The sequence below is a fragment of the Oreochromis niloticus genome, linkage group LG4 (assembly GCF_001858045.2).
Source record: "Oreochromis niloticus isolate F11D_XX linkage group LG4, O_niloticus_UMD_NMBU, whole genome shotgun sequence".
NCBI classification, from domain to species: Eukaryota; Metazoa; Chordata; class Actinopteri; order Cichliformes; family Cichlidae; genus Oreochromis; species Oreochromis niloticus.
Window position 1 is genome coordinate 15113173 of NC_031969.2, and position 19004 is coordinate 15132176.

At 38.6% G+C, this 19004-nt stretch overlaps 3 protein-coding genes, 1 long non-coding RNA gene and 4 gene segments (V, D, J or C); 7 read left to right on the forward strand and 1 right to left on the reverse strand.

Moving 5' to 3' along the window:
* Positions 1-19004, forward strand: part of LOC100709195 (uncharacterized) — a 1346887-nt gene that overhangs the window by 558873 nt on the left and 769010 nt on the right. The gene's annotated exons all lie outside the window — the stretch shown is intronic.
* Positions 1-19004, reverse strand: part of LOC112846698 (uncharacterized) — a 961229-nt gene that overhangs the window by 392119 nt on the left and 550106 nt on the right. The gene's annotated exons all lie outside the window — the stretch shown is intronic.
* Positions 1-19004, forward strand: part of LOC102076453 (Ig heavy chain Mem5) — a 900359-nt gene that overhangs the window by 359487 nt on the left and 521868 nt on the right. The window lies entirely within an intron of this gene.
* LOC106096470 (immunoglobulin mu heavy chain) overlaps positions 1-19004 on the forward strand; it is a 1110954-nt gene that overhangs the window by 351472 nt on the left and 740478 nt on the right. The gene's annotated exons all lie outside the window — the stretch shown is intronic.
* LOC112846682 (Ig heavy chain V region 914-like) lies at positions 1674-2205 on the forward strand. The segment is given in 2 exon segments: positions 1674-1786; positions 1880-2205. Coding segments are annotated over 2 exon segments (360 nt in total).
* LOC112846678 (immunoglobulin heavy variable 3-43-like) lies at positions 3947-5948 on the forward strand. The segment is given in 2 exon segments: positions 3947-4089; positions 5371-5948. Coding segments are annotated over 2 exon segments (375 nt in total).
* LOC106096712 (immunoglobulin heavy variable 3-43-like) lies at positions 11454-11981 on the forward strand. The segment is given in 2 exon segments: positions 11454-11539; positions 11628-11981. Coding segments are annotated over 2 exon segments (360 nt in total).
* LOC109202068 (immunoglobulin heavy variable 3-21-like) lies at positions 14774-15449 on the forward strand. The segment is given in 2 exon segments: positions 14774-14959; positions 15043-15449. Coding segments are annotated over 2 exon segments (354 nt in total).

The following is a 19004-nucleotide window of genomic DNA, read 5'->3' on the forward strand; positions in this document are numbered from 1 at the left end:
TTCTTATTGACAGGTGTTGATGGTCAGACTCTGACACAATCTGAACCTGTGGTTAAAAGGCCAGGAGAATCCCACAGACTGACCTGTACAGGCTCTGGATTCACATTCAGTGACTACGGTATGAGCTGGGTCAGACAGGCTCCTGGAAATGGACTGGAGTGGATTGCTCACATTTTCACTGATGGCAGTAGAACTTTCTACTCTCAGTCAGTCCAAGGCCGTTTTACCATCTCCAGAGACAACAGCAGACAGCAGCTGTATCTGCAGATGAACAGTCTGAGGACTGAAGATTCTGCTGTTTATTATTGTGCTCGATACTCACAGTGACTCAAAGTGTTTCAGCAGCTGTACAAAATCCTACACTGTGTTCCTGATTGTTGCATGTGTTTTGCATAAATGGTGTCTTTGGATGTCACATTTTACAGAATATTTTTAATAATTCTCTGTAAAGTCATGCTTGACTGGAAGTAGTCAGTGGCACCAAGGTCACCTCATTATACTAACAGTTAATAAAGCAGTTGTTTATTTATTTTGATGATCATTTCAGGCCTCATGACTCAGGAGATGAGAACAGTTAGGCTAACAGTTTGAATTTTCACTGTCCTTTCAGTAACTTTCAGTAATTCAAATTATTTTGCTGATTTAAAATGTTATTTTTTATTCCACCCATCCATCCGTTTTCTTTCTTGTGTCCATTTCGGTGTAGCCGGGGTCCTGGAGCCTATCCCCCAGAGGGTGAGAGGTGGAGTATACCCTGGACAGGTCAGCAGGCTGTTGCAAGGCTATTCGTTATATGTAATTTAACTGATTATGTATTTCTTACACTTCTTTATTGTTAGAGTTTAAAATGACAAAATCTAAAACTGCAAATACTAAAGGAGCCAAAACCATCAGCACAGAATTAATAAAATCATCTGTGCTTAGCCTTTTTAGTCAATGTGCACAATAATTAATAATAATTAATAATTTAAATCTTTGGAAAATTTTCAAAATGCTTTTGCTTACAGGGAATTAGAATGAGATCTGGCCCAGTCTGATTAAAAATGAATAAAAAAACAACGTCCTGCAGAGACAGTGCCATGAAACACATGGGTTTATGAAATGAGCCAGAGGACATCTGGATTGGGAGGATGAAAGTTTTCTTCTTAAAGCCATTTCCTCCACACTTACTTTACACATCCAGCAGCACAAAGTACGTCAAAGTTAAAAGCTTGGATGAAGAATAAAACAGACTGAACTGCACAGCTCTGAGATTTTCATTCATCAGCTGGATCAGACAGGCTGTCAGAAAATGAATAGAGGTGATTGTCTGGTTTGACAGTTACAGCTGTAGCAGCTGTGACTCTCAGTCAGTCCAAAGCAGATTCAAATCACCAGTGTGAAATTATTTTATTTATTATAATTACTTTTGTGCTTGGGGGCCACTGGAGGATATTTTTAGTTAATGCACTTGTTAGTAGAAACAATGTCTGATCTGTTTAAGGGAACTCTGATTTAAAAGCATTCAAATGTTATCTCATGTACCTTTTTATTTTTTATTTTTATGCTGTTTTCTTGTAGGTGACAGAACTGAGGATGTTATTGAGCTCAGTGTGATTTTAACACTTAAAAGTGTTGACTATATTAATTTCTGCTCCGTCTATTCAGTGAGGAGGAGTCAATGCAAACTCAGATGTCTTTTACTTCTACTTATCTCACAGTAGCGAGAATGACACATCAGTAGAGTCACAGTTTGATATGATGGACTACAAGACAGGACTGCTGTTTTTAACTCTCTGCTGGGCAGGTGAAGATTTTCACTTGTAATTAGTTGTTTTGCCTTGAAAAATAACAACTTGTTTTGTAACTATGTTATTTTTCTTTTTCATTCATCTGACAGGTGTTGATGGTCAGACTCTGACTGAGTCTGAACCAGTGGTTAAAAGGCCTGGAGAATCCCACACACTGACCTGTACAGCCTCTGGATTCACATTCAGTGACTACTGGATGGCCTGGGTCAGACAGGCTCCTGGAAAAGCACTGGAGTGGGTTGCAAGCCATTATAACAGTGCTAACATCCGTTACTCTCAGTCAGTCCAAGGACGATTCACCATCTCCAGAGACAACAGCAAACAGCAGGTGTATCTGCAGATGAACAGTCTGAAGACTGAAGATTCTGCTGTTTATTATTGTTCTCGTCACTCACAGTGACTGAAGTTGTTTGAGCAGCTGTACAAAATCCTGCAGTCATTATTCTACTTAATTTATATTGTATGGCAATTGTAGTGTAACGAGGATATTACTAATGCTACCAAGAAGTTCATATTGCAGATGTGTGGGAACGTTCTTTACAGTACTTTCAGCCATGGTCTCCTCCAGTTGCATCATGTAAATGATCTCATTATCAGAGGTACCCACAGTTCAGACGGTGTGGTGATTAGATGGTGGTGAGTTAATAAGCAGTTGTTCATATGTGTGGAGATCATTTCAGGCCTCATCAGACATTCCAGCTGGTCAAAGGTATTTTCTCAGGATTTCAGTATTATTACATTTTCAGTAATCTATGTACAGTACAGTATACAGTACACTGTTAAAAAAAACATCTTAAAAAAACGGTAATATTCCGGCAGCTGAGGCGCCAAAATACTACCGTAAAATAACAGAAAATAACTTTCTCATAAAAATACAGTTATTTTCAGTAATGAAAATAGAGTTTGTTGCGCTAATTTTACATGGGATTCTGCCTTTTCCAAATGCTTTTAGACATTAAATTAGGAACATTTTAACGTGATCAAACAATGACATTACCTATAAACAAGGTCAATGAATGTGGCAATATGAATCATAATATGTAAATGTACAGAAATATACAGTTAACAGTTGGTTTAAATAACAATGGATTGCATACCCTGGGACAGAGGCGAGGCTGCCATATCGCACCATTGGCCCCTCTGGCCATCACCAGAAGGCGGTAGGTGAAGAGTCTTGACCACAGACACAACAACCGAGAGTGTCCGAGCCGGGGCTCGAACCGGCAACCTTCTGATCACAGGGGAAACTGCCAACTCTTGAGCCACAATCGCCGTAAATAGCAATGATAATAATTCTTATGTGATGTAACACAAGCTTATAGGACTCATGTTATATACTTTTCCATAGCATTACATTTGAATTCAACAGTTCAATCTTTCAAATAACGGACACATATTTGTGAAATCATGATACATTTCTGAATGTATTTTAACAATCTAAATATGCATATGTACAAAAAAATATATTTAAAAAACAAGTAAATTGTGTTTTATTATATTTACAGTGATGTTATGTTATTTTACATTTGACATGTCAAATCACAGTCTACTTATGTAAATTTAATGATATTCTAGAAAGACAGTACAAAACTGTAAAATATACAGTAACATACTTTGACATTACTATTTTTTGGAACAGTGTATAGTACAGTGCTCTGCAAAGGTCTTGAGATACTTCTCATTTCTTCATGTTTTGCTTCCAAGAAGCCACATGTTCTTCCATTTCCTTCTTAACTTTGTTGATTTTTTAAAATGCATTTGCTTATAGGAGTTAAGGAGTTAATGAAAAAAAAAAAGAATAAATGTTTTAAACCAGAGAATATTATGAATACAAAAAAGAGAAAATTCACATATTTCCAATTTGTATTCAGTTTGTAGATTTCATTATTAAATTGTTCAATTGCAGATGTACAGTCCCTTTATTCAAATGGACATAATGCATTTCCTCATAACTGTGATGTATATGAGGACAGAAGAGCTCACACTGGTTCAATTCAACTTCATCATCAACCATGTTCTCTGTAGTTCTGAAACTGCTGCTGGCTTCTGCATCATGTGAGAGGTTTTGGTCAATTCACGCTACTGAATACAACAGAAATCCTAAATAATTAAATAAATCATTTAGATAACACTGATTTCTGTTTCCACAGATGTGTACAGCATTGATCACATCCAGCCAAGCTCACTGGTTGTACACCACCTGTCAGGTCTCTGGTTATTCTTTGACTGATAGTGGTTATGGAACAGGTTGGATCAGACAAGGTGAAGGAAAACCACTGGACTGGATTTTCTACATATGGTATAGTGGGGGCACTTACCAAAATGATGCTTTAAAAAACAAGTTCAGCATCAGCAGAGACACTTCTGCTCAAACAGTGACAATAACAGGACAGAATTTGCAGCCTGAGGGCACAGCTGTTTATTACTGTGTATGTTACCACACAGTAATGCAAACCACTGACAGACCTGTGCAAATACTCAGCAGCAACCATGCTTGTGCTGTAATTGTAAACAGAAATAAGACCAGTGTGAGACAGAGAGCTTACCGTATGGCAAAGGGTAGCTTTAGCTCAGGAGAGAGAGCAGATAGTTTGCTAATTCCAGTCCTTTCATTGGAGTATAAATGTTTGTGAATGTTCAATAGAAAGCACTTATATGTAGAAAAACATGCTTGAGTAAATGAGAAATGCCATATAAAATAAAAAGTGCCATATAAGAAACAGCTTCTTCATATGTGGTTAGCTTTGTAAAATAAACTACTGTGTATTGCTGTGCAGAAGTTGGCTAAAGGAAATTCTATCAATATGGCTGAGGAAATAAAAATCTTCACAGTGAACCACAAGTACATCTTTTTCTATATCATTTATCAGAACTTTTATTCAGTTTTGTGTGCTGAACAATATGAGCCAAAGAATGCCACTGACTGAACTGTATAGCTTCAGGATTCACAGTCAGTAAATCAGTAATAATACGTGTCACAAACTGGGCCACATGACCATAATAAAACAAAAATGTGCACACAAATTCCAGTTAAAAGAAGCTGTTTATTATAAGTAACAAACAAACAAATAAATAAACAAATAAATAAATAAATAAGACAAAGTCAAACTAACCATAGTGTGTGTACTCAGTACAATCAGGATGATCAAAGTATGCAACATCGTTTGATGCAAAAATCCATTTGCAAATAACATATTTCTGAATACAGCTGACAATTTACTTTTTTTTCCTATAAACCTTCTAAATGTGTTTCTTTGAAGGAATCAGTGAAAAGATGATGGACTTCAGGTTAGTTAATGTAAAAAAAAACAACAACATTATTTATGATTCAACACTTCTTCCTAGTTTTAAGGAGGAGCCAATGCAAATATTTTAATGTTTTTCGTTTATACTTATCTGACTGCTTAGAGCATGACAAAACAGTGGGCAGTTGTAGTTAAACAAGATGGACTATTGGACAGCTTTGCTACTTTTAACTGTCTGCTGGACAGGTGAAACTCTTCACTGATGTTCTTCTGTTTCTTTAATTTACGATGATACTTTATTTTGTTATGATGTCCTTTTTTATTTCTGTTGACAGGTGCTGATGGTCAGACTCTGACACAATCTGAACCGACAGTTAAAAGACCAGGAGAATCCCACAGACTGACCTTTACAGCATCTGGATATAACTTTGGAAGCTACAGCCTGGTCTGGGTCAGACAGGCTCCTGGAAAAGGACTGGAGTGGATCGCTTACATATATTGGAGTGATGGCAGCACTTCCTATTCTCAGTCAGTTCAAGGCCGTTTTACCATTTCCAAGGACAACAGCAAACAGCAGCTGTATCTGCAGATGAACAGTCTGAAGACTGAAGATTCTGCTGTTTATTATTGTGCTCGAAATCCACAGTGACTGAAGTTGTTTAAGCAGCTGTACAAATACCTACACTCCTCACCATGATACATTTATCTTCAATGATAATTGTAGTGTAATGGAAATTTTACTAACAATAGTTCTATTAATAGTATTACTGTAAGAAAAGTGTCTGTAGTTAATTATATGTCGCTCTGCTAAACTTTCCATTGATGTCTTCTTCAGTGAATTCTACAAGGTGATTCCTTTATCAAAGTTAATAAAACATGGAGGTCAGCTAAAATGGTCACAGTTTTTATCACTGTCAGCTTATTATGTGTCTGATACAACAGACCAATAAAAAATGTTTATTTCACGATAAAAACCTTTTTATTTATCATGGTGTACACCAGGGGTCCCCAATCTCAGTCCACGAGGGCCGGTGTCCCTGCAGGTTTTAGATATCACCCTGGGTCAACACACCTGAATCACATGATTAGCTCATTATCAGGCCTCTGGAGAACTTCAAGACATGTTGAGAAGGTAATTTATCCATTTAAATCAGCTGTGATGGATCAAGGACACATCTAAAACCTGCAGGGACACCGGCCCTCATGGACTGAGATTGGGGACCCCTGGTGTACACTATAGTTCCAATTTCACATTTACAATACTGTCTTCAAATCTTGAGTCAACTTTTAATTCTTTATTTTTGGTTTTCAGGAAGTTTTTCTTTGAACACTGGTTGTGTTTTCATTCATTTTGAGTCCAGTCCTTGTTCCTGACAACAAGGGAACCCTTGTTGTGTCTATACAAAAACAGGAAGTTAGCAACAAACAATTTTAAATGGTACGATTGGGCAGTTTATTGTCAAAACATCATTTCTGCAAATTTCATTTGCTGACTCTATGATGAATGCCACTGATGACAGTTTGACACACATAAAATAACTGTTGAACCAACAACATGATTACTAACGACCTTTTAGCTGAAAACTTGGGATATATCAGCATGGTGTGAGTTGTGTCCTTAAAAAAAATGAGGAAAATGGATTTTAGGACAAAAAGAAGTCCCTGGATTCACATCCAGCAGCAACGTACACTCAGTTCAGAGGTGGAAAGAGTTTCTGACTCCAGCTCTGGTGAATCAACTGTCATCTGACTCAAATGAACTCTCCTCTAGACATTTTATTTATAAAGTGCTTTACGAACCCAAACATTACAGCTGAGCAGTTTCAGTGCAGCTAGCCAAATAATGAAAAACCACTTACTTACTGAGACAGCTAGTGAAAGTGGACAGTATATCCTCAGTTCCTTAACATAATGCTCATTCTTGCTGCCGGGAGCATTTTTAGTGTTCTTATTTTCCACTAGATTATTGGTTCTGGTACTGGTTAGCTAACACACACTATGCACTGGTTTCCATTTGCACAACAGCAGACGACAGTCATATCTGCAAATGAACAGTCTGAAAACTAATTTAAAAAAATACTGTTTATAGATCAAGTCAAAATGAAATGCATTATGAAAGACATAATAAGACAAATATCTTATATCTGTCATCAGTCACTGGAGCTTTGTGTAAATGGACAGTTTGTGTATTCAAATGAATTTAAAGCACTTGCTTATAACTTTGAGGTGTGTTGCTGCATCAGTGAGAGGGCAGAAGAGCTCACATCAGTTCAGTTCAGCTTCATCATCAACCATGTTCTCTGTTGCTCTGATACTGCTGCTGGCTGCTGGTTCATGTAAGAAGCTTTGGTCAATTCACACTACTAAATACAACAGAAATACTAGATGATTAAATTAATAATTTAATTATTTTATCTGTTTCCACAGGTGTGTACAGCATTGATCACATCCAGCCAAGCTCACTGCTTGTACAGCCTGGACAATCTTTAACTATCACCTGTCAGGTCTCTGGTTATTCTCTGACTGATAGTGGTTATGGAACAGGTTGGATCAGACAACGTGAAGGGAAACTACTGGACTGGATTTTTTACATATGGTATGATGGGAACACTTACCAAAATGATGCTTTAAAAAACAAGTTCAGCATGAGCAGAGACACTTCAACTCAAACAGTGACAATAACAGGACAGCATCTGCAGCCTGAGGACACAGCTGTTTATTACTGTGCACGTTACCTCACAGTGATACAAACCACTGACAGACCTGCACAAATGCTCAGCAACAAGCAACACACAACCACACACATGCTGTAATTGTGAATCTGTATAATGAGTACTCTTTTGCAGCCAATATCAGGACTGTGTTTATTTTTTAACTTAATTCTAACCATATGTGCTACAACACAGGAATGTTGCTTTTAACTAGTTTTTGTCTTCATATAGTTACCAACTTAAAGCAAATTAGTTTTCTTTTCTTTTATATTTGAAAAGTGCTTACAGTCAGACTCTGATTCAGGCCTTGAGAACTGGCTCCTGAAAAAAGACTGAACTTTAATGCTGCTATTCTACTGACAATCATGGCCAATGGATTCACATTCAGTAAATCTTGGATGGAAGAACTGAAGTTGTTTGCTGCTGTTACATGTGACAGTGATTACACCCATTACTCTGTCAGCTCTAATCAGGTTAAGCCAAAGGTTGGACCCAGGGTGTGGATTCACAAACACGAGTTTGAAGTGAATACAGTCTTTATATACAGTTGCAGTGTATTTAAATAGACAGACTTCTCTGGGAAAATCGGAAACGAGGAGACTGGGAGGGGGGCTGGCGACTGAGCAGGAGAACAGCCTGGCAGGCAGGATGACAGTGGAGGAAGCTGGTTGATCTGAGGGGCTCGAGCGCAGCACATCACCCAAACAGCTGAGGCAGTGAAAGGATGGAGAACAGGCGCTGGAGATCACACACAGATAGGTTACAGGAGGCTTGGAATATATTGGTGAATAAGGAGGAGGAGGAGACAAGTGTTGCCACAGAGCTAGTAGTACAATGTGGGTGAATTTGCCTCTTAAGAAACGCTGACCTGATGAAGGCAATCCAGAACAGTTGGGAGTGGTCCTCATCTGAGGCAGCTCCACCCTGGTAACGTCTGCTTACCGGACAAAACACTAAAGGACAAAACAACAACACATAACCCATCCTGCTCATACTCTAACAGAGCTGACTCTTGCTCAAATGACCCAAGTCAGAGTTGTAAAACTGTTTGAATTCTAAAATCACTGTTGACATATCACTACCATAAACAAAAATATGTTTTAGGATTTAGACTGAAAACTAATGTTTTCATTCTTTTTGGAACGCTGGAGGGCAGTCAGTGTGAAGTCTCACCCTTTAGATAACAGCTAGATGAGCAGACAGAGAGGTTTGCTGTGATTGTCAAACAGTTAGGTACTTTAAGTACATCTTCTTCAATTTTAAGACAACTCCAAAACTAATAAAGTAACTTTCAAATCTTTTATCATTTTACCTTTTTAATTATTTAATTTCTGTGCTGTGTTTTCTTGTAGGTGACAGAAGTGAGGATGTTATTAATCACAGTGTGATTTTCAACTAGTAAAACTAGGAGTTAATGCAAAACTCAGTTGTCTTTCACATCTATGTATTTGACTGTAGAAAGAATGACAGATCAGTTTTCACATTTTGATATGATGGACTGTATAACTGCTATTTTTCACTCCCTGCTGGGCAGATGAAGGTTTTCACTAGTATTTAGTGGTTTTTGTTGTGTCCTTAAACAGGGGAAATATTGAGGAAAGATGAATGAAGACACTGAAATGCAGCTCTCACCTTCACTTGTCGGTACAGATTGACTGAGGGAACAGGGGTGCATATTCCCACATTTGAGCCCAAAGACATTACCAGTAGATCAACTCACAATCATCCAAGGCCAAACTCCTGACACTCATTTCCTTTTAGCTTCCCACTGCATTTTCCCTACAGCAACACAGTCAAAACAACAGTGAAGTTATTTTGTTAGATATGAAGAACAAAAATTCTTACTCAGAAAGGAATTATGTTTCTAACCCACCACATTTTGTCTTGAAAAAATTAAAACTTACTTTGTAACTGTGTTATTTCCATTTTCTTTGTTTTTTTTTTCTTTTTCTTAATTTGTCTGATATGTGTTGATGGTTGGACTCTCACTAATTCTGAACCAGCGGCTAAAAGGCCTGAAGAATCCCACAGACTGATTTGCCTCTGGATTCACATTTAGTGACTACTGTGCTTGAGCCACAGTGACTGAAGCTGCTTGGGCATCTTTGCATAATTCTAATTACAGTTTATTTATTTTACATCTTAATTTTAATGCAATGAGGATATTACTAAAAAATAATGCTATTGTTACTAATACTACTAAGAAGTCTCTTTTGGACTTGTCTGAGAAGTTCTGGAAGCTTTTTTTTTTTTTTTTTTAGTTCTTTCAGCTATGCTCTTCATTGTTGTCTCCTTCAATGCCATCAAGAAGATGATTTCATTATGAGCAGTATCCATCCTTCATAAAACATGGTGATCAGTTAATAATAAACTTTTCATATCTGTGCAGATTTCAGGCCTCATTAGACATTCCAGCTATTTAAATGGATTTTCCACGTCCAGCTGTAACAACTTTTCCACCCAAATGAAAAGAAACAAAACTACAACACACTCATCAAACCTATTATTGCATCTGTAGTAATCTTGAAAGAGAGGGTTTTATGGCATTCTTCTCACTGACACTGTCACACACACACACACACTCTCTCACACATCCCAGAGTGAAGCACCTCTAAGAAGCATAATGGCACAGAACTCAGACGGTCATTAAACTGTTAGTCTGAACAACAACTGATACTTTTTACTATCTGACATAATTTCCTTAGAGAGTAGTATTCAATTCAATTCAATTCAATTCAATTCAATTCAATACAATTCAAATTTCTGATTACAATTCTGTTTATTTGTGATCTTGATACAATATTATTCATTATTATTATTATTAGCAGTAGTAGTACTTGTACTTGTACTTTGGATTTTATTTGAGTGCCAAAGTGACTGGAGCTAATTTAACAGCTACACGAATCCCATCAAAATCAATGCTGATTATGTGGGTTTTATTGAATCTGGTAAACTTTAATCTTAGAAAGATGAGGCAAAAAGAAAAAGAAAGCAAAAAAACACCCAACTTTTGTACAGTAAATTGAATTGCTTAATGCATTGTCCAAGTATCAGGAAAAAAAACAACAACAAAACAAACAAACAAAAATAAAAAACCCACTAGAGGGGAGTATGGCCGAGGCCAGGAAAGTGTTTTGAATGGATACAGCTGGAACAGCATTCCCCTCACTGTCAAATCTACTCCCTCCACTGAATCTTTTAAAACAAGGCTCACAAAACTTTTTTCATTGGCATTTGAGACTGTCTGAATTGCCCACCGTCTCTTTTGTGGCTTTATTGCCACTATATGTTTAGCACCTACTAACATGTATTTTACTTTCCATTCCCTTATGTTTTTATCCATTTTATATTTCGCAGAGCACGTTGGTTAACATGAGTTATTTTATGTGCTTTATAAATACACTTGAAAGAATCACTTCCAGCTGTTGGGTCTTCTCAAAGCAGTTTTGTCAGAACTAAAGATCATCAGCACTCCGTACCTGAAATTCAAACACGTTACAGCAGATACCTTTATAGTGTAAATGTTTTTTTTTTAATTTGCAACCACTAAAATCTACTGGTTTCACACTGAGGTTTTTGTAACTTCACAATACAATAGTTCATTTTAAGTTAAAACCAATTGTTAATGACTTACTAGTTTTTCCTGCTTTTAAGAAGGAGTCAATGCAAATGTTCCATTGCCTTCTACATTTATTTGTCTGACTGCTTAGAATATGACAGCATAGTGGGCAGGAACAGTTATACAAGATGGACTACTGGACAGCACTGCTACTTTTAACTGTCTGCTGGGCAGGTGAAACTTTTTGCCGAAGCTCTTATGTTTTTTTTTAATTTATGATAGTACTTTCTTTGTCATGATTTTTTTTTATTTCTGTTGACAGGTGTTGATGGTCAGACTTTGACACAATCTGAACCAGCAGTTAAAAGACCAGGAGAATCCCACAGACTGACCTGTACAGCTTCTGGATATAACTTTGGAAGCTACAGCCTGGTCTGGGTCAGACAGGCTCCTGGAAAAGGACTGGAGTGGATTGCTTACATATACTGGGGTGATGGCAGCACTTCCTATTCTCAGTCAGTTCAAGGCCGGTTTACCATCTCCAAGGACAACAGCAAACAGCAGCTGTATCTGCAGATGAACAGTCTGAAGACTGAAGATTCTGCTGTTTATTATTGTGCTCGAAATCCACAGTGACTGAAGTTGTTTAAGCAGCTGTACAAAATCCTGCAGTCCTCATTATGCATCATAATTGTAGTATAATGAAAACATTATCCATACTAATACTAATACAATTAAACCTAATCCTGAGAGAGGGAATGGGCACGTCAAGGCCTGAAGATGAACTTATCTCCAATCTGTGTCAATATATTATCTGATAATAAGGGAGCCAAATCCTTGGAAGCTATAATGTAGCAGGAGGCTATAGTCCAACACGGGAAAGAAGAGTAGAGAAAAAGACAAAATGTATAAATCCAGTTTGTGAGTCCACAGTGTTTGTCAGTGGTTGATCCTCTCGTGTTTCTTGGTTTAATCTAAGAGATGGATCTTAGGAAGTTATTGTCTGCCCATCGAGGGAAATTAGAGGAAGAATAACATATTCCTCTTGTCAGCAATCCACAGTCATGTCACTCTCTGTCCCTCTCAACACTCATATTGTTGAATATGTAAGGATCTGACGTTTTCAAATGTCTGACTCGCTCCAGTTAAACTGCAATACAGATCAGAAACTAATGTAAACGGGGCTTCACCAAAGAGGTCAGGGTAAACTCTGGATTGGACTGGGAAGATTAATCAGGGTTCAAACTTTGTGAGTGATGTGAGTTTTCTGCAGAGCTTTGACTTAACATGTGTCAACCAGAACTTTTTACCTTCAGGTCAAACACTGGAAGAAGAACCTGCTGCTATTCCTCTGTACAAACCTCCAGAGCACCGCCATATTCTAGATTCATTTTTAAACAGCTGCTGCTGCTGATTACTAATGTCATTATCAGCAAATATTACTCAGCAAATATTAGTAGCAGCCACTCACTTCAACAGCTCCACCTCGGAGTTGACAGCAGATAGCAGCTGTTTTTGCAGGTGCAGTGGAGAAAAGTGAGATTAACAAATGTAACAGTTTCAGTTCTGCAAATTCCAAAGAGCAAATTAGAGTATTAAACAATCTTGAAATAATAAGTCAGTTAGCATTTTTTTAACATAAGGCAGAGCAGTTTCATATCAATTTATTTTTAAAAATGAGCCAGAACCATATGCAGCATTTTTATTTTTATGTTTTTGCACTCAGTCACACCTGTTTCATTTCCTGAGTTATTATTTTCTGTGGTGCAGTATTTCCTGGTATTCTGGGAATAAAAAACACAATTTGAATAATGAAACATTTAATTCTTGACTTTTGGTGTCATGAAGTTTTAGCTTTCAGTAGCACAAAGGTACGGAAAAAAAGGGACTGACTAACTAGTCAGCCCCTAGTTCAGGGGTAGGCAACCTTTTTGATGATGAGTGCCATCTAGTCAGTGTGCCATATGATTGCATTAGCAATAAATTTAATAACACTCTATATTAACAGTTATACACTATATAGACCAACTTTATAGAATTATATTTGTTCGCAGATGTTTGCAGCTATTTAGAATATTTAGACACATTTGTTCCATAACAAGAACTCCATAACAGCAAATGAACTGCACAGCAGACAATGCAAATGCTATTTATGGTCTCCTCACAACAATGATAAGAGAAATAAACTGGGCCAATATGGCATGTTTGTTAATACAGGGATACACATGTTAATGGCATCTCTGGTCTCCCACTCAGAGACTCAGAGTGTCCAGTGTTCAGACGGCTACCAGAGGACACTCTTCATGTGAGAGAAAAGTCAGTCTTGACCTCATGGGCTTTGATGATTCCTCAGATTTTTTGTGGTATTTGTGAAATATATATTTTGGCCTGTTGAAATAAATTCTTGCTTTGAAAGTTAGTATCTGATTCTTATATATAACAACAATAATCAATAAAAAATATAAATAAGTAAAGGAGACTGTAGAAATAGATGGAGCTTCAAGACCTGCTTCATACATAAACAAGGTTTATGCATTCCAGGATCCAAGGTTGGGGCACTGAGTTATAGGCCTCTTGTAATCAATCCAGGCAGTGCACAGGTTGGTCAGCCTAATCTTGCAGTCTCAGCTGGCTGCTTGGTCTACCAGTAGCTGGTGTTTTGCGCCTTTTGGCAGTCTTCCCAATCCCTTTCTGTGCCCCACTCATGTATTGACCCATGTGCCTGTTCATCTTAGCCGCTATGATGCCTGACAGGAGCTTCTATGTGGTACTGAGGCAGGTTACTGGCTAGGGCCAGTCCCTTCTGGTGGTCCTTGAGGATCAGGTTAGCCATTCTGGGTGTCTCTCGCCAACCAGCAGCTGGTTCATTTGTGCTGCCAGATGCTCTTGGAGTACAGTCAGCTTCTTCAGCCAGTAAGCGTGAACCATGTCGGGGCCTGGTACTGTCCAACTCTTCATACTGGAGACCCTATTTCTGCCACTGTGATGGTTACTGGATCCTTTTCAGGGAGGTTGCTGTGGTCTGCTCTCAGATCCTTTAGCACATATTCTCTTGCAACGACAAAAATACTACTTCAACACTTGCAATAAACAGAAATAAAACGTTAAGGTGGTAAGCTGAGTTATTGGTGATCGATCAAACAGGACTTTGTTTTAATACATGATCTAAAAATGGCTGCCACACATCAAAGAAATTACTAAGTTTGTCCGCTAATGTGTACCTAATTCTCTCCATATGCAGTAGAGCAGTCAGTTTTGAGGTTTGGAATGATTTGATTGACAAATTGCAAATTTAACATATACATGTAAATCCAATACAGGACCTTTATATGGTGTGAAGTTAGGTTTTTACATATTATGAAACATCAAGCAAAAAAAGATCAATAAAAAACCCAAATGTGTTATTTTACATAAACCTAATTTAAACTAGCCTATATTGTTTTTCGGTCTTTCATTATTAACACTTACCTCATAGTATGTGACTGTTTTTCACAGCCCTGTTGCAAATCTCTGAGGGGAGGAGTTCATGCAAAATCACAGAGAGCTTCTTCATCTTCATATCTGACTGCAGGGATGATGACAGAGAACAGTGGACTCATCTCAACATGATGGACTGTAGGACAGGACTGCTGGTTTTAACTCTCTGCTTGGCAGGTGAACTGTTTTTTATGGTCTAAAATATTTTGTTACATGCTTTAAAGTTGTACATGTCATTGATTCTCTTGTAATCTTTATAGGTGTTAATGGTCAGACTCTGACAGAATCTGAACCAGCAGTTAAACAACCTGGAGAGTCTCACAGATTGACCTGTACAACATCTGGAATCTCATTTAGTAGCAACGCTATGGTCTGGATCAGACAGGCTCCTGGAAAAGGACTGGAATGGATTGCTTATATCAATTCTAACAGTGCCTACATCTATTATTCTCAGTCAGTCCGAGGCAGGTTTACCATCTCCAGAGACAACAGCAGAGAGCAGCTGTATCTGCAGATGAACAGTCTGAAGACTGAAGATTCTGCTGTTTATTATTGTGCCCGATAGTCACAGTGATAGGAGTTGGTTAAGCAGCTGTACAAAATCCTTCCGGGTTTGTTTTATTGGCTCCCCACCTGCAATATAGCAGAACAATTTTGCAACACATATAAATGTTTGTTACATATATGTTTGTTATATTACCTCCTCGATACCTGATAAAACAGTCTGAGTAGCAACAGATGTCCCCAGTTCAGTAAAGGATTTAGGGAGATGGGGCCTATAAAAATGTGATATTCAAGAGTTTCTCTAAGAAATGACATCACACAAATGTCATCTTTAAAGTTCCATTTTAAAATAACTAACTTAATATCCTGTATTGTTATTAACACATGAAACTAGTTTAATTAGTTTTTAAACTTCAAATATTTTAAACTCAAATATGTTTCCATCTTAATATCTGAAAAAATAATGTTTTCAGTTTAGAGTGATATACTCTTAAAAACAGTGTAAAGTAGACCATTACTTATTTTGAAAACAGTTGTTTTATAATGGAAGGACTACAGACTATTTGAATTAGAGTAAAAGCAAACAATACATGACATGGTTTACCTTTATCAGCCACCTCAAATACTTTAAAGCTAAATGACAGGTTTTTTAATATCTTGGATCCTTTTTTTAGTTTTTTTAATAAAGTGAACTTAATTGTATTTCATTCATGGCAGTTTATTCCTTATTCATTGTTTCCATAGCAAGAAAATTGGTTATACTATAAAACACTACTGCTTTCTTTCTAGGCCAGTTATTTTTAGACACTCCAGCAACAGACAGTACCTTGAAATAAAGAGCATGACAGCAGAAGGTTCTGCTATTTACTTTTTTTTCAACACGCAGATGGTTGAAGCTGTCTTCACCTTACCAGCAGCTAGAAGTGCTGCTCATTGGCTGAGGAAGAATCAAGTAGTCACGCTAAACCTATCAAATGACCAATTTAAGATGACATGGCAACAAGATGCTCTCTGATAACGGGAGGAGCCGTGCTGCTCTCTGGCAGGAAGCACCGTGCCCTCCTGTGTTTTAAATGCACTTTAGAACAGCACACAGCAACACTACATATGAGCGGGCGGAGGGAGGTTTGGGGTCTTCACCCCCCCAGTTCTGTTAGCCATCAGGGCTGGGGGGCTGGGAGGAGCTGCTGGCCGTCGGATTGGGGTCTGGGATGCGGGGCCTACCTGCTACTGCAGATAGGGGGGCGGTCCGCTTGCCTCCACCCCAGAGAGAAGGGTTACACCTCCTTTGTCTAGGTCCGGCTTGCCCCTCTGGGGGCGGGGGTACCTGGACCTGGGATACAGAGTATGTTTGGGGAGTGTGATTGTCTGTGCAGTGTCTATTTGTGTCTGTCTATATGTTGGGTAAGTGCTGAGTATTTGGTTGTGTATATGGGGGTGGGAATGCATGTTTGAGTCTGTGTGCGCCTGTCCGTCTGTGTCTATATGTCAGGCTGGGTCTTAGACTCGACCTCTCTGGGAACATCTCAGGCCCTCCAAAGTACGGAGGCCTATCTCCCCTCACCACACTCCCTGCCGGTGGCTGATGCCCTCAGACATTGGTGTGCTGGTGGTTCTTGTCAACTGGGGCTGGGCACTCATGTATGTACCGGCTCACTCCTGGTGGCCGATTGGCGGGGCCTGGCACCTGTGGCCCGGCTGGGCCCTTTCCGGGGGGTGGGGTGCCCTCAGGCCTCTGGCCTCTGGGCCTGAAGCTCGGTCCTCTCTGGCCCAGCTGGCTGCCGGCAGAGCCCGCGGGCACGCCACTGCAACCCCCTCCGGCCTCTGCTCTGTGGCTGCTGGGTGACATCTCGTCTGGGGCTCTCCTCAGCTCTTCCCAGGAGGGTGGCACGGTTCCCCCCCTTTGGTGGTCCTCCTTGGGTCCTCATACTCTGGGGCCTCTGGATGCCTGGGGCCTGGATCTCCTCCATAACTGCTTCATGCCCTGGGGGACGGGGCTATGGCTCCCCTCACTCCCTAGCAGACTGTTACATGGAGAAACCTTTGGAATACAAGCATGCTGATCCACACAGGTATACACACAGGTGTTCACAGACACAAACTACACCTTTCTTGGCTGCTACCTCAAAGCAAATTGTGCGCTATCTATCTTGCGTGCTGCACAATAACATTTAATATTTAGTATCTACCGTTATCTACTGCTAGCTAGTTTATTGTGATGGTGCTGTATTTATTATGTAGCTGTTTTTTGTTTGTTTGTTTGTTTTCTCTTCTGTTTTTTTTCTCCATACAGGTGATCCAGGTGTTTTGTTTGTTTTCTTTCTTTCTTCTCCCCTTTCTCTCTATCTCTTTCTTTCATTCTTTCTCCCTGTCCTATCCCCCAGTCATGTCTGTCCCGACTGTAACAACTGAAAATAAAATAAATACATAATTATAATAAAGGTCAATCAAATGAACCAATATTGCAAGGCCATGATGATCCACTTACAGTACAGTAAATCCGCTTGGCATTTCTCTTGGCCTTAAGACAACAATTCTGATGGCTAAAGATCCAAACGGGACAGGGGAAAAAAACCCCCAAACAAACAAAAAAACAACAACAACAACAAAAAAACTGATAACTCACTCAGTTCAAAACAGAGATCTAAAGATTGGAGCGTGAGCTGAGTTTGGGAAACACATGAACACAAGGTTACTGGCCATTGGTACTAATACAGCTGTATTGTATAATTTGCTTCTAGATGTACACCAGTGATTCTGCCAGTACATGTTATGGATGTTGAAGTAGTAATAAGAAAATGTTTATTTGTTGAACTAGAGTCTAATTGAAAATAAATAAATAAATAAAAAGGAAAAGAAACTGTTTGAATTAGAAATCACAAATTATTTTCTGTTATATTATTATTGTGAATTTGATGCAAGTCTGAAAGCAGTGGCCAAGAAAAGCCATTAATGTGCTTTCACAAAAAAATCATTTTCACCAAAAATTCAGCTGGTCCCAGTGCAATACTGTTTTTCAATTAGTTTATGTGATACCTGTACTTTGTATATTTTAGTAATTGATTATTGATTTATGTTCTGTGATTTTTGTATGTTTTGTGCATTTTTCTGTATTTTCTGTGTGAATAAAATTTTTGTATTGTTTTTGTTGTTTTAATGTCGTTTTTCTTCTTCTTCTCTTTGTGGATGACGTTTGTGTGCTTGTCTGTGAACCAGCTTTATAAGTACGAACAATACAATGACTGAAGTGAACTGAACTAAATTAATGAATAAATCAAATGTATTGAAAAATCTAAATGTGAACTATAAGAGGATAATTGTCGCATCTACATCAGCTCTTCCCTTTCTGTGAGGAGGAGTCAATGCAAAACCTGGCTGTCTTAAACCTACTTATGTGACGCAGGGAAGACGAGAGTGTGGAGTCATAATTCAGTCTGACATGATGGACATAACGAGAGGACTGCTGCTTTTTATCACTTTGTGGGCAGGTGAAGAGTTTCACTGATACTGAGTTATATTTGCCTTCAAACGATTAATCAGTTTACAGCAAGTGACTGTTTTACTTGTTTAACAGGTGTTGATGGTCAGACTCTGACACAATCTGAACCAGTAGTTAAAAGACCTGGAGATTCTCATACACTGACCTGTACAGGTTCTGGATTCTCATTTAGTGGCTACTGGATGCACTGGGTCAGACAGGCTCCTGGAAAAGGACTGG